Source organism: Schistocerca piceifrons, chromosome 1 (assembly GCF_021461385.2).
Source record: "Schistocerca piceifrons isolate TAMUIC-IGC-003096 chromosome 1, iqSchPice1.1, whole genome shotgun sequence".
In the NCBI taxonomy this organism is placed as follows: domain Eukaryota; kingdom Metazoa; phylum Arthropoda; class Insecta; order Orthoptera; family Acrididae; genus Schistocerca; species Schistocerca piceifrons.
In genome coordinates, this window is record NC_060138.1 from 442769159 (window position 1) to 442784648 (window position 15490).

The 15490-nt window shown below is 37.7% G+C and overlaps 1 protein-coding gene across 1 annotated transcript in view; it reads left to right on the top strand.

Moving 5' to 3' along the window:
• LOC124791213 (MICAL-like protein 1) overlaps positions 1-10251 on the top strand; it is a 69459-nt gene extending 59208 nt beyond the window's left edge. The window contains exons 11-12 of the mRNA XM_047257842.1: positions 1423-1661; positions 8822-10251. Coding sequence (XP_047113798.1) covers positions 1423-1661; positions 8822-9039 — 457 coding nt within the window. The 3' untranslated portion in view covers positions 9040-10251. The remainder of the gene's footprint in view (positions 1-1422; positions 1662-8821) is intronic.
• Positions 10252-15490: the final 5239 nt, after the last annotated feature.

A 15490-nucleotide genomic window follows, 5' to 3' on the forward strand; every position in this document is an offset into this window, starting at 1 on the left:
CATACTTTGTTCATTTTGTAGTGCTTAGCTCATTACTCAGCTTTGGTGCTATGCACAGCCTTTTGCGCCTGACTTTAAATTGTGAGTGAATGACAGCCACACAGTGATTGCAAGGCGTCTTTTCCTTGTTATCATACCACATCATGTTACTTCTCTCTGGATCTGGATAGCTGTTTGTTGTATATCAAGGAATATGGCTGAAGGATGGTCAAGTGCAGAAATCAATATTATAGTTCGCAACTGCTTCAAAATCAGTAGTGTGAGAGGATACCACTAGCCTTAAGGGACAATCATATTTACAAAAGGGATCCAAGTAATGTGTGAATTGAATAAGCAAATTTATGTTCCTGTTTCTGTGCTACTTAAAAGCTTTTGTTTGATAAACAACCAAAAGCTGTCAGTAACAGGTAGTTATCTAATTTAAAAATTGCAAGGAATGAGTGGTGAGACAGAATTTTTCCATGTTACTGGGTACAGACAGAAAGGTAGCAAACCTAGCTTCAACTGATTTTTTGTGTGTGTGTGTGTGTGTGTGTGTGTGTGTGTGTGTGTGTGTGTGTGTGTGTGTGTCTAAAGTACAATCTAACTTCTGCACCATTTCAGTGCAGTAATGTGTTCATTGTAAATAAGTATTGTAGTAGTTCTGTTATATGTTTATTACCTTATAAATAAAAAAAAGTTTTTTTTTTTTAATTCAGTGCATTAATGTGATCTTAGTAAATGAATGTTGTGAAATGATCATTTCATATAGTGTTCACTAAAAAAGGAGGGGGGAGGGGGGGGGAGAGAGAGAGAGAGAGAGAGAGAGAGAGATGGAGATGGAGACGGTCTTTCCACCTGGGACCTGTGGAAGGTACGTACTGGACAATAAGTGCACCCTTATTGGCCTAAAAATGCAGAAAATTATCATATGGTTTGAAGAAAATTTAATTTATGTCCCACATATAAGAATTTCTTATTCAGCTGGCTTGTAGATCACATATTTGATGTGGAAAGGTAACCATTAAGAATCTGATGTAAAACACACTAGACACATGCAGTGGCCCTTTCAAGGCACCATTAACATTTTTATACTTGTGTGGAAGAACATTGAATGTGTCAGTGTGAGTAACAGAGAACGCTACTGATCTACAGGTTCTGATTTAGCTAGCAAGGATACAAAATCTAAGTCAATGTTTTTTATTTTTAAAACAAAGGTTAACAGGCTACTAGCAAATGTAGAACAGGAATCTAGGAAGTTACTGATATTCATAACGAAATTTAATTGTGTATACCAGCAGTATAAATTATCTCTGTTATAGATCTCAGTTGTCCATTATCAAATCATGCTACAATATTTCTCATAAAGCTAAGTTTTTCAGCTTTACAAAATAGCTGTACACACAATTATATTCCTTAGCATTGTATTGTACATTGTTTTAGACGCAGACAACAACGTTTGGAAGAGGAACATGCAGATCTGGAATATCAGATACGCTGCTTGTTAGAGAGGCCAGAACATACAAAGACAGACTCAGACAAAGCACGTGAGGAAGAGCTGATTCAACGCCTTGTGGAAGTAGTAGAAAGACGAAATGAAATTGTTGAATGTCTTGAAATGGATCGTATACGTGAAGCAGAAGAGGACCAGAGTATTCACACACAGCTCGGCATCTTTGCAGGTAAACCTGTCAAATCAACTATCATCACATTATTTCACAGAAGCTCACATACAGTAAGTAGTCTGATGTTTCACTTGTTGCATGACATGGGTACATTTCTGACAGTATCATCATTACTAGTACTTTTATTGTCATATAGCCTCTGTAGTGTGTTATCCAGTGTGGGTATATGTTCCATCTAGGTTACAGAAAATGGGTTTCCGCAAAAATTAAACTTGTAGAGACAAGCAAGCACTGTGGAAAGATGATGTCTCACATTGGATTGGTCCATGAACACTAAATCTAATTCAGTTTTGCTTTCAAAGCAATTTTCTTTCTACGGGAAAACACACCCGCCCTATACAAGACATGAGTACTGATAAGTTTTCAGTGACTCTTTTTTTCCCCCTATTCTTCTTCTTCTTCTGCTGCTGCTGCTGCTGCTGCTGCTGCTTCACTTTAACACTCATCCTTTTTGCCAGCCAAATGATCAAGCTCTAACTTTGGCATCATCAACTGTGGACCCACAAATAAAATATTGGAGAATATTATTAAAAATTTGAGTGACTTGGTTTCGTTTCATCTTCCAACACAGGTAGAAGGAAATCTGCATCAGTGCCCACCTATTGTTGCTTGATTTGCATAAATATGAAATAGGAAGTAGAAGGCAAAGGAAATTCTCATAAAAAATTTTCATAGACTGTGGTACAGGAGAATGATCTCCCAACAGAACTGTATACCTATGAAATTTTCTCACAGAGCAACCCTTTGTTGGCAGTTCTTCTTTGATTTCATTTTTTTCCAGAAAAAGTACATTAATAACTGATTTTTTATTTGTAACTTATTAAACTATATTTAAATACAATGGAAGAAGTAAAGGTAACAACTCACTCTGTAAATGAGGTGTTGAATCATTGACAGGCCTATAAACAAAATTAAGAATATTCCTAAGCTTCCACACAAATCTTTCTTCAGGGCTAACAGGAAAAAGAAAAAAGAAAACGCACACTCACACAAGTATGTGCAGAGGGCGGGGGGGGGGGGGGGCGTAGAGAGAGAGAGAGAGAGAGAGAGAGAGAGAGAGAGAGAGAGAGAGAGAGCACACTACGTTGTCCCAAGTACACTTGTCACTTGTACAGGCCTGCAACTTAACAGGGCTGAGAGGTTGTATCGGGTGCAGTGGAGAAGTTGAAAAAGGAGGCAGGGAATTGGAGGGAAGGAGGAGGAAGGAGCAGCTGACATCTGGCTGGAAGGGAGAGCTAGCAAGTGCATAAAATAGGAATGTGGCACCAGTGACCTCATTGTGGTGCAGGCATGAGGAATTGCATGTGGCCCACAATGATGTGGATAGGGGAATGGAATGGGGGGGATAGAATGACGAAGAGGGAGACTGAGGAAAGGATGATGTGAATATAGAATCAGTGAAGCGCAGGTCACAGATATAGGAATGGGCAGGTGTAAGACAATGGCTTGTGGAGATTGCAGGCACGAGATTTTCAAGAACAAAGGATATAGTGTAAGGACAAATCCCATCTACATAATTTGGAGAACTGCATCTCTGAGGGACTGATCTAGATGGCAGAGGCCATGTGGCAGCCATTGAAGTTGATCATGGATAGTCAGTACTGTTGTTGGCCGCAGTTTGGTAATGACCATTCATTGTGTTTGAAAAGTTGCCTGCTGGTCATGCCCATACAAAAAACTGTATGGAAGTTACACCAGAGGTTGTATGTGATGTGACTGCTTTCACAGGTGGCCTGACCTGTGATAGGATGGGATATGCCTATGATGGTACTGGAAGCAGATGTGCTGGATGGTTGTATGAGACAGGTCTTGTGCCTGGAGCTTCCACAGTAATTTACTTTACCGTATTTTACTGACTATAAGATGCACCTTAATTTTTCAGCAATTTTTGTAAAAAAAATACACATTTTTACCATTTTTATTATTAGGTTGCAAAGCCAGACAAAAAACTTCTTTGTTTATGAAACTGAACTGACGTCTCTAAAATAATTGTAATCTTAACTTTCTTCTTCTTCCTCCTCCTCATCCTCCTCGTCGTTGTCGTCGTCGTAGTCATAGTCATATATAAGGTGGTCTCCACTGCCATTTAGAGCATTAATTATGCTGCACTTCTTCAAAGATTTAACAATAATGTATTTCCCCACTCTAGACCATGAACATTTTACCCACTGACACACTTGTTTCATTGTAGGTCATTTTAAAGCTCTCTTGGACATGAATTCATGTTGGGTTTCATCCATTGTCCATTTGTTGCATTCCTCTCTCATATACATTTTAAATGATTTATTTATCGAGACACAAAGAGGTTGCAATTGTGGAGAGTCCTCCCAGAATAACAGCAAGCTCTGTATTTCCCAGAATTTTTCAAATGACTACTAGACTGATCTAATACAAGAAGAGCACTCTTCTGCTATAGAACACCTTTCCTTCTCTCTCTCACTCTGGTAATCCATAATTTCATAGTAGCCTCTTCCATCCAACCCTTGTCATAAACATGATCAACAACACCTGGAATTGTTTTGCATTTGAAGATGATCATTGAATTAAGTTTAGTACCATCAGACAAGGGCGATGTACTTGAGGGCAATATTATGGAAATGGAAGAGGATGTAGATGAAGATGAAATGGGAGATATGATACTGCATCAAGAGTTTGACAAAGCACTGAAAGACCTGAGTCAAAACAAGGCCCCGGGAGTAGACAACATTCCATTAGAACTACTGACGGCCTTGGGAGAGCCAGTCCTGACAAAACTCTACCATATGGTGAGCAAGATGTATGAGACAGGCGAAACACCGTCAGACTTCAAGAAGAATATAATAATTCCAATCCCAAAGAAAGCAGGTGTTGACAGATGGGAAAATTACCGAACTATCAGTTTAATAAGTCACAGCTGCAAAATACTAACGCAAATTCTTTACAGACGAATGGAAAAGCTGGTAGAAGCCCACCTCGGGGAAGATGAGTTTGGATTCCATAGAAATGTTGGAACACGTGAGGCAATTCTGACCTTACGACTTACCTTAGAAGAAAGATTAAGGAAAGGCAAACCTACGTTTCTAGCATTTGTAGACTTAGAGAAAGTTTTTGACAATGTTGACTGGAATACTCTCTTTCAAATTCTAAAGGTGGAAGGGGTAAAATACAGGGAGCGAAAGGCTATTTACAATTTGTACAGAAACCAGATGGCAGTTACAAGAGTCAAGGGGTATGAAAGGGAAGCAGTGGTTGGGAAGGGAGTGAAACAGGGTTGTAGCCTATCCCCGATGGTATTCAATCTGTATATTGAGCAAGCAATAAAGGAAACAAAAGAAAAGTTTGGAGTAGGTATTAAAATCTATGGAGAAGAAATAAAAACTTTGAGGTTCGCCGATGACATTGTAATTCTGTCAGAGACAGCAAAGGACTTGGAAGAGCAGTTGAAAGGATGGTATAAGTTGAACATCAACAAAAGCAAAATGAGGATAATGGAATGTAGTCGAATTAAGTTGGGTGATGCTGAGGGAATTCGATTAGGAAATGAGACACTTAAAGTAGTAAAGGAGTTTTGCTATTTGGGGAGCAAAATAACTGATGATGGTCAAAGTAGAGTGGATGTAAAATGTGGACTGGCAATGGCAAGGAAAGCGTTTCTGAAGAAGAGAAATTTCTTAACATCAAGTACAGATTTAAGTGTCAGGAAGTCGTTTATGAAAGTATTTGTATGGAGTGTAGCCTTGTATGGAAGTGAAACATGGACGATAAATAGTTTAGACAAGAAGAGAATAGAAGCTTTCAAAATGTGGTGCTACAGAAGAATGCTCAAGATTAAATGGGTAGATCACATAACTAATGAGGAGATATTGAATAGAACTGGGGAGAAGAGGAGCTTGTGGCACAACTTGACTAGAAGAAGGGATCGGTTGGTAAGACATGTTCTGAAACATCAAGGGATCACCAATTTAGTATTGGAGGGCAGCGTGGAGGGTAAAAATCATAGAGGGAGACCAAGAGATGAATACACTAAGCATATTCAGAAGGATGTAGGCTGCAGTAGGTACTGGGAGATGAAGAAGCTTGCACAGGATAGAGTAGCATGGAGAGCTGCATCAAACCAGTCTTAGGACTGAAGACTACAACACAACACACCATCAGCATGTCATGAAAGTACAATATTATAGTGAATTTTTTCATGTTTACTTGCTTTTATAGTTACAATTTTAGCACCTTTCATAATAGAACTATTGTTACTCAGCACATCAAATGTCAGAGAAGTTTCATCCATATTCAATGTTCAGCTTGTTTCCACATTAGTTTTCTACTGATGTTGATTAATGAAGCGGTGGAAAGATAGTATTTTCACTTCATACTCTCGTGGAATTTTCTGATATATTTTGGCTGTGGTTTGCATGCAAAGTCTGTGAAGTTTCACTATAGTACTAGCTTACAAGCATGCATTTGAATCGTTTTTGTATTAATTCCAATGTAATTTTGACAGTGTCCTTGAATCCTTTTCAGTTTGCCATATTTTAGTTTTGGCCATTTTGCATTCAGTACTCTGCACCTTTAATCTTCCTCATTTTTTCCAGTTCTTCTTTAATAGCCCGCCAGTTGCGACTGTTTTTTTTTTTCTGTTGATGGAGGCCCAAAATTCCACTCAGCTGCTCTGTTTCCATGTCCTTTTGCATATGCTATTACTTTCAGTTTATAGCCCACATAAAATTAATATTTTTTTTCCATTGCAAAACTAGCTACTAACAAAAATATTGTACTTTGACCAATAACACAAATCGCTTTCAATTCAGGTTCACTGGCACCAAAGACTGCGATGGTGCATCATAGGTTAGACAGTGTTCCGGGTTTGTGATAGCTGGATGGGAGGAAGATACAAGGCCTGTCTAAAAAGTATCTGACCTTTGGCCAAAAAAAAAAAAAAATATTTAGAATACCTGACAGGGTTGGGATCCTAATCCCCTTCAAAGTAGGCCCCTTGTGCTTGCGCACACTTAGCCCATCGATCCTTCCACTGCTGGAAACACCTCTGGAAGTCCTCTTTTGGAATGGTGTTCAGCTCCGTCGTCATGTTCCGCACTCTCTCTTCTCTGCTTTCAAAACAGGATCCTTTCAGTGGTGTCTTCAATTTTGGAAACAACCAGAAGTCGCAAGGAGCCATGCCTGGAGAGTAGGGAGGTTGGCAAATGGCTGTAATTCCATGTTCAGCCAAGAAATTTTGGATCAAGTGGGATGAATGTGCGGGGGCGTTGTTGTAATGCAATTGCAGTTTTTCCCCGTCCACATTTCTGGTCTTTTTCCCTGAACTGCATTACGGAGTTGCCGGAAAACATCTTGATAGTACTCTTTTGTCACTGTTTGTCCTTCCAGTGCGTATTCGTGATGCACAATTCCATGGACATCAAAGAAAACGTTCTTCGACCTTGGAGACTCGGGATGCTTCCATTGCAACCACTGCCTTTTTGTTTCTAGGTCGTACCTGTACCCCCATTACCATCTCCAGCTGTCAAGGTGTTCAGAAACTCAGGATCAGTGTTGGTGGTGTCCAGAAGGTCCTGTGCAGCATCTAAACGGAGATCTCTTTACTCTGGCGATGACAACTTGGCACGAATTTCACAGCCACTCAGTTCATGTTCAAATTATCATGCAAAATTGCATGTGCAGAATCTTTACTCACTCCAACCTCTTGGGCAATCTCCTGCATGCTCAAACAACAATGTGCCATCACCAAATTTTGCACCCTCTCAACAACAGCTGCACTAAAAGCAATTTGGGGCCTGCCAGAACGCTGGTCACTCTCCGCTGATGTGCGGCCATTTTTTAATTGGTTGAACCACTCCTTGATTTGTGTTACACCCATCGCATCTTCTCCAAACACCTGCTGAATCTTATGAACTGTTTCGCTTCGAGAATAACCAAGCTTTTGACAAAATTTGATGCAGTATCTTTGCTCAACATGCTCAGTCATCTTAAGAGAATCGATAACCTTGTGTAGCACGTCACTCTGAGCGAATTTTTAAAGAGCCGCAGTATTTTGACCGTGCAAAGGTAGCATGATCATTAGTCTCTTAATTAGGCAGCGACTGACACTCTGGAAGGCAGGGACAAAGTTCACGCTTGTGCATAAAGGTCTCTTCCTTTACTGTGTACAGTGGCGCCATGCTATCGTCTCTATTTTGTGCAGGAAAATCAAAGTTCAGATACTTTTTAGACAGACCTCGTAGTGTTAGCAAGCTTGTTAATCCCCACAATTCATGTTCATAGCAACTGTGCACTGCTGCTGCCAGTTGAATCCATTGTTGCCAGATAGAGATAGGTTTCCTGTAACATCGAATATATGGCCATTTTTAAGACTGGTGAAAAATTTAAATCAAACAGTGGACTTTTTCATTAATTTTGAGTATAAAATTGAAGAAAGTGCTTCTTATAGTCCATAAAATGTGGTATGTGGCATGGGGTTTGGTATTAAATATGATGTAAGGACAGACTGCATTACTTCATAGATTGAATAGGTGATGCAATACGACCACGGAAAGGGTGGGAACAGTTGCGGGTAGACTGTCCCTCATTTTTGGGGATGATGTCTAGCCATTCTTAATTTAATTTATGGAAATTTTTTTAGTAATGTTGTCTGCCTGAACACTAGAATCACAAAAACTCAGTAATCTTATATGTGCTTGTTGATATTCTCATTAGTAATAAATAATGGGGAAGTGATTGGTCACCCCCTTTACACCCAGTTCCACATCACACCTTAATGAGACACTGCATATTTTGTGTTCTGAACCTTTTGCAGACAATATTAAAGTGTAATGTAATTAACTGCCAGCTACTTTAAGAGCAGCTGACATTTTGAAGTAATTGCATTTCTTCAGGTGAATGGTTGTTGTTTAAAATTACTAGTATCTTTACTTGAACAGAAGATATGTATGTGGACACTATAATTTATTACAAAAAAACAAGAAATGACACCAAGATGACACTTTGCTAACTTACTGTGAGTTGAGACTTTTATTGTCATGGCATATCTGTATCATCACTATTTATTGGTGGATTAAACCACTGTAATTTGCAAAACTTGCAGTTTTGTTGCTCATCTTATGTTTCATGTCCTGTCTTTCCATTTGTGTATCAAATTACTTCAAATACTGTAATATTTTTTCCAGCCAAGAACAAGGCTGCAAATGAGAAAAAAGTCATCAGTAATGTAAAGGCAGAAACAAAAGTAATAAAAAAGGACAAGAAACTTAAAAAACTTAAAGAAAAGGCTCTTCATAAGAAAGCCACAAAAGCTCCTATTGATGCTGATAAGGATATTGATGAGGCAGAAGTGCTGGCTGAAAACACTAAGGAGAAAAAGACAAAGAAGAAATGGTTTATTTAATAAATTACTATGTTTAAAAAGAAAGATTCCAATTTTTTCTTCAGTTTGGTGCTTTTACTGGAGAGGTGTATATTTATTTTTCAGGTGTCACATTAGATTATATAATTACATTATTTTCAATAAAAGTGTACTATATTATTATTATTTTTTTGTACTGAATTTTCAGATGATTGTACATAGAAATACTGCTGATTACTGTGATATTGAATGGTAGAAACAAGCTGAAATTATGAGAAATAATTGTTGTATAATATTTTTGCATTTAGATGTTGTGCACTGTTTATAGATTATTTAAAGCTGCATTCAGATTTCTTTGAGAAATGCACATTTACCAAACATGTACTTATTAAGCTCTGCTTTGCTCAGCAGGAAAAGAAATAATTCTTCACATTTCTCATTTTTATTTGAAATTCATTTACTGTGTCATGTGTGACAATATTGTCGCCAAAACTATCTGTTGGTGCCAAATCTTTTTATTGACTGTAAAACTACAAAAATAGCTGCATTTTGAATTATGGTTTTCCCCAGTCCCCTTTTCCATGTTACACCACTAGTGCCTTGATGTGAAAGCAGTTCCTTTTGCTAATTACAGTACCAATATGTTTCTGGATGGTGCCTTGTTAATGACATGATGATAAATTTGTCTTAAGAGGAAAAACATTACATTCTGTTTCCATATAGCAAAAATGTAATGGGTCACTGTTGCTTTTCACCTGATTGCTGCACAAATAAGGTTTGCCTAAAAATTGTTGACACAAGTTATCCTCAGAACACACAGTGAATTTATGGTAGCAGAGTGCAGTTTTACAATATTCTTTGCTCAGTAACTGTTGGAAATTGACATTTGCTGCATTCAAGCTTATTATTATTATTATTATTATTATTATTAATTTAAAAAAGTTATTTGACCAAAAATTGTGATTTATGACCAGACTCTCCTTTTAGAAATGAAGGACCTGTGTGTTGTGAAGTAATTGAGAGTAACATTTTGTTCTTATAATACTAACCATCAGCAAAAATTCAAGCTATATAAATGAAGAGTGTTTACTGTAGATATTAAAATTACATTTACGTTTGGTACTTGTTCTACTAAAACTATTCTTGGACTTCCTGTTTTATTGTGCAGATGGAGAAAACCAGTATCTGTTGCACATTGGTTGCTTAAGAGCTATCTGTAATATGATATGGAGTACAAACTTTTGCACAGTCTTCTGAAAGCACTAAATCATTTTATTTAGTATATTTCACTGCAACATGAAGAATCTCACTAATGATTATGAAATTTTGATTTGCACAATTTTCATTCCAGTGGCTGTGTACTGATGCTAAGATATAAAAGTTTTTGTATTTTATGGAATAATGTACATATCTTGATCTCTGAAGTTGCTTTGAAAAACAGTTTGTCAAATTACCAAACATTACATGAAAGATTAGCTATATTTTTGTGCAGAATATATGGAACAAATCAGCTACAGCTAAAATAAATTATTTTTTCTGAGGAGTCTCTATTATTATTATTTCTCCTATAATACCTCTGTGTTCTCATTTCAATGTGATTGAAAATCTTGTTTCAACTACTTGATAAGGTTAGGCCACTATTCTAATCTTAATGCAACTCTTAACCAGTTGGAGTTTGATCTGACTTTTCCAACACATTTGAGTACGTACTTCACTTAAGAACTATTTTGAAATAATATATTCAGGCCTCAAAATTCCAGAGGTATCATTTTACATTGAATAACCATTTTTAACTGATTTAGAACAATATTTTTACTGTCAAAATGAGTAATTGTGGACACTGCAGCAGAATATCAGTAATGGAAACCAGTGTGAGGAATTCAGGTTATTTATTTCATATCTAACAATTATGAAAAGTAAAATTGCTACTAAACATCCTGGATTTTCCATTGTTTTATTTCATATCTAGGGAGACATCAACTTTATTCCACAGTTCCATCATCACCAGCCTTGAAAAGTGACAGAACAGCACTTTACAGAAGGTGAATTGCTATCACATCAGATACTAATGCACTCATATGTTCTAATGAGTACCAAGCTAGTCTGCCAGGCCTCTAATCTCAGCATTGGATGCCAGGCAGATTATTTTGTCCCTGAAAGTGGTTGCCTTTAAGAGACTGCTCATAAGATTTTGACATCCGAATTGACAGTCTCTCCTGAAGTCTGTAATCCAGGCAGCACAGTGCGGTGAAGGTTTTTTGCAATGTTTCAGGATTGATTCCTTTGAAAGGGCATGGCTATTTTCTTTCTATTCTTTCCCAATCTGGGAATGTGACAGGTCCGTAATGACTGACATCGTTGTTGATGGGACATCAACTCCTATTCATCTTTCCTTCATACTGTTTCATAAATTTGACCTAGGTGGCCACTAAGTCTTATGTGTACTTAAATGACTAGACAGTGGTAACAAATTTATTGATAAGCCAGATTACTTAGATCTGTATTATACTAATGCACTATCTTATCCTAATGAGAACAAAGGCAGTCCATATCTGTAACTGAAAAGTGTTGCCAAGTTAACAGTAAACTCTGCCAAACAACTACTAAGTTGGTAACAATATTTGTAGTGGAGCAAGCAAGTAGACATTCATCAAAAACACAGCAGTGGCATTGCCAGTCATTTACTGTCCCCTGCAGGTCAGTGGTTTGTTGCTAGGATTTGATGATGATTGCAATGCTGATGCTGTCATGCATTAAATGCTCATGATGAGCTCCTATAGCCCGCATTACGTAGGATGGCGCTTTTCACGCATTGTGGCAGGGTGATAGCAAAGTGTGGAAGGGATGAGGTTGCGTGTGTCCGCCGGCGGAGTGTGGGCAAACAAAGTCCATGTTGCCAAACTGTGTTGCTGTGGACAGCAATCAGGTTCTTTTGCCTTTGGTACATCATCTCATACATTCAAATCTATGAGGGCATAATACATTTTAAAACCAATTTTGATCAGTCGTCCACATGAAAGAAATCTTACTTCGTCTTGAAGGTGTGTCCACTGCTCCACAGCAATTGTCCGTGTGATGTCGGAAGGTGAGGAGAGCTGATGCAGCATTGTGAAGACACCAAGTACAATTTTTCTCAAAATGATGATTGTGTGATGACAAGATCATCAAAAATGGTTTCAATAATTGCTGTTTACTGCAATTTGGACTATACAACAGGTAAAACTGCAATACACAACAAAATAAACTTCAAATTCAAACCAAAACATTATATTTGCTTTGTATATAATGAATGTATGTGGGTATGTTTCACTGCAATTCAGTGTATACCACTATATATAAAAAAGAATTAATGGTAGCAGAGATTAGTGCAAAAGACTGCCGTAAAAATTGTCAGTATCTGATCATATTTTTTCAGTGTCAACAGGCATTGTGACATTGAGAGTTTAAACTAATTCATTACACATTACAGTGGGAGAACGCATTCATTCATGATCCATTGAACAAGCTAACAATTAACCATCTTCTGTGAATAACTTGATGGAATGCTCACCAATAACATCAAAAACCACCAGTATCTCAACAGGTAACCCTCCCTTTCATTTTAAGGCACTTCCCAATTCGTGCTTTGAAAATGGCAGTGGTTTTCATGTCAAAATATTGGAGTTTTTGATGAATTTATCCATCTGCATTCTTGTGAGTAATTAGAGCATACAAGTGCGGATGGATATGTGTGTGTGTGCGAGTGTATACCTGTCCTTTTTTCCCCCTAAGGTAAGTCTTTCCGCTCCCGGGATTGGAATGACTCCTTACCCTCTCCCTTAAAACCCACACCCTTTTGTCTTTCCCTCTCCTTCCCTCTTTCCTGATGAAGCAACCGTTGGTTGCAAAAGCTTGAATTTTATGTGTGTGTTTGTGTTTGTTTGTGTGTCTATCAACATGCCGACGCTTTCGTTTGGTAAGTTACATCATCTTTGTTTTTAGATATGTTTTTCCCACATGGAATGTTTCCCTCTATTATATTCATATCATTTTGTAATTTGTTTTCATCATCTGATGACTTTATAAAATGGTAAATCACAGCATCGTCTGCAAACAGTGTAAGAGTGCTGCTGCTCAGATTGTCTTCTAAACCGTTTATTAGATCAGGAACACTTCCTTACAAACGCTAGATATCACTTCTAGTTTACTTGATGATTTTCCATTGTTTGCTACATACTGTGACCTTTCTGGCAGGAAATCATGAATCCAGTCTCACTAAGACGACGATACTCCACAGATGTGCAATTAAATTAAAATTGTTTCTGAGGAACTTCACGTTCATTGCCGTCACCTGACATATTCATTTTTAAATCGCACTAAAACATTTACAGATATACATTCACAGCTATATTGCTACAAGAAAGTAATATCAAAATCTGAATGAATAATTCAGCTGCTCTGTGAATGAAACTGCATTGTCATAAAATACGGCAACAGCACAGCACGCAGCAGAGAGGTTCTCGCAGTCTAGTTTGTAACTCGTGGCTAGCTGCTTGGAAAGAGAATAAATCTTATTGGCTGCTAGCAGTTAATGGTGAGGGATGCATAGAATGGCCTTCCTACATGATGTGAACTATAAGTGTGCCTAATTTTGCCCATATTTTAATGTGTCTGTGGGATATTGTACTGCAACCCACATGGTTGGTTGGTTTGTGGGATTAAAGGGACCAGACTGCGACGGTCATCGGTCCAACAACCCACATGAACATTGCTAGCCATTGTTGGTGATGCAGTGATTGTCACTATTCCTTGATAATACCAGAAAAAGAGCAACTCAAATTTGAACTTCGCATGCTAAGTTAACACAGTTACGCCTGCAACTTGCATCAGTACTTTTAGGGATAGGTGATATGGCTGAATTGTGTTTCTTTTTCTTTTTCTTGTGGCACTGTCGCACAGTCATGCAGGGTCGGCATGGTTATTAATGAATTTGACATGGTTGGTTTAAGGGGTGGCTGGATGCCCTTCTTGTTGCCACCCTGTTACCCCCAAGGACAATGTGTGTATCCCAACTGTCTGCATGCAGTATTATTCATGTGAAAGTGGGTAAAAGTTTTCTAGCATTTGCAAATCATGTAACTGAGGCTTGGCTTAGGTATGAACCTGGTACTCACTTAGTGGGATCTAGGAAATCACCCAAAAACTACATCCAGGCAGCCGGCACACCACCCTCGTAAATCCACCAGGTTGATTTGATCCTGGGCTGGAACGTCTTGTCACCCCAGAAGTAGCACTTTCACATGCATGGGCATCTGGTTGGGTCAGATGGCTGAATTGGGGTTGAGCCTGCCAAATCAGTGAAATGATCCAGAAGGGGCTGAAAGTCTAATAGCTTCAGCTGTAAATCTCTAGTATTATCATGATTTACTTATGGACAAAAGTGTTCAAGACAAGACAGAAAAATAATTTCCACAAAGACATTGCTTTCTTGTCTAGCATTCAGAGTAAAGTTTTGTGATGAGAGGCAAGAGACTTTAGTTTTAAGTGATTTACTTACTGAAGAAAGAACAATACATTAGATGCAATTACAACAATAACAAAAATATGCACTCAGTGTACAGAACTAGTCAAAGGCTGTCCATTACCAAAGATGAATGCACAGCAAACAAATAAAGATTTTAATATAAAATTGTTATTCTTTCACTTGGCCTCTGTGCTGTATAATTCCAGTGTACAACTTTATACAATCCCAATCCTCATGACAGGTTTTGAAATTTTTGTTTGCACAGCAATTTTGTAAAAATGTCAGTTAATTGATTTTCTTTAGCAATGTACTTAACATCTATTTTGCTTTTAAAAAGTAAGCCTCACAACAAACTCATACTTAACATTTATGTGTGTTAATAATTTATATACTCACTCACAAAGAGAGGCAATACAAGACTGATTGTCCAATAACTAATAAGTTTCTCAGTTTTCAAAATTTTTAGGTTATTGAACAGCTTCTCAAATCACAAATATCCTGCAACACCCAAGTTGAAGTGAAACAGGTTTTGCATCTCTAGAAGAGAATGTCACAGTACTGAATGTTTAGTTCCCCAACATATTGTTGTGAAATTGATGCTGTTTTTCTGTCTGACAAAGAGCTATTGTCTCAACTAGCATCAGCAGCATAAGCTACTACAGTTTCATGGTTTTCTTCATTTTTATAATGCATCCCATAATCTAGGGTGGCTTTTATTTAATTTTATTTATTTTTATTTATTGCAATATGTATTTTGTAGATCCAGTTCTGCATGTTAATGCATGGATGTGGAACAAGTCAAAAACATTTAGTTCATTATTACATTAGTTTCTGTAAGGACAATAAACAAAGATTAATGATACAAGTTGGAAACACAATTGGTAGGATAAAATTACACTCACAAGCAGAGTTCCAGACACAACATTCTGATTTTGTCCAAACATTTTTTTACAGATCACATTTAATTCATTATTACAGCAGTATTCTCTC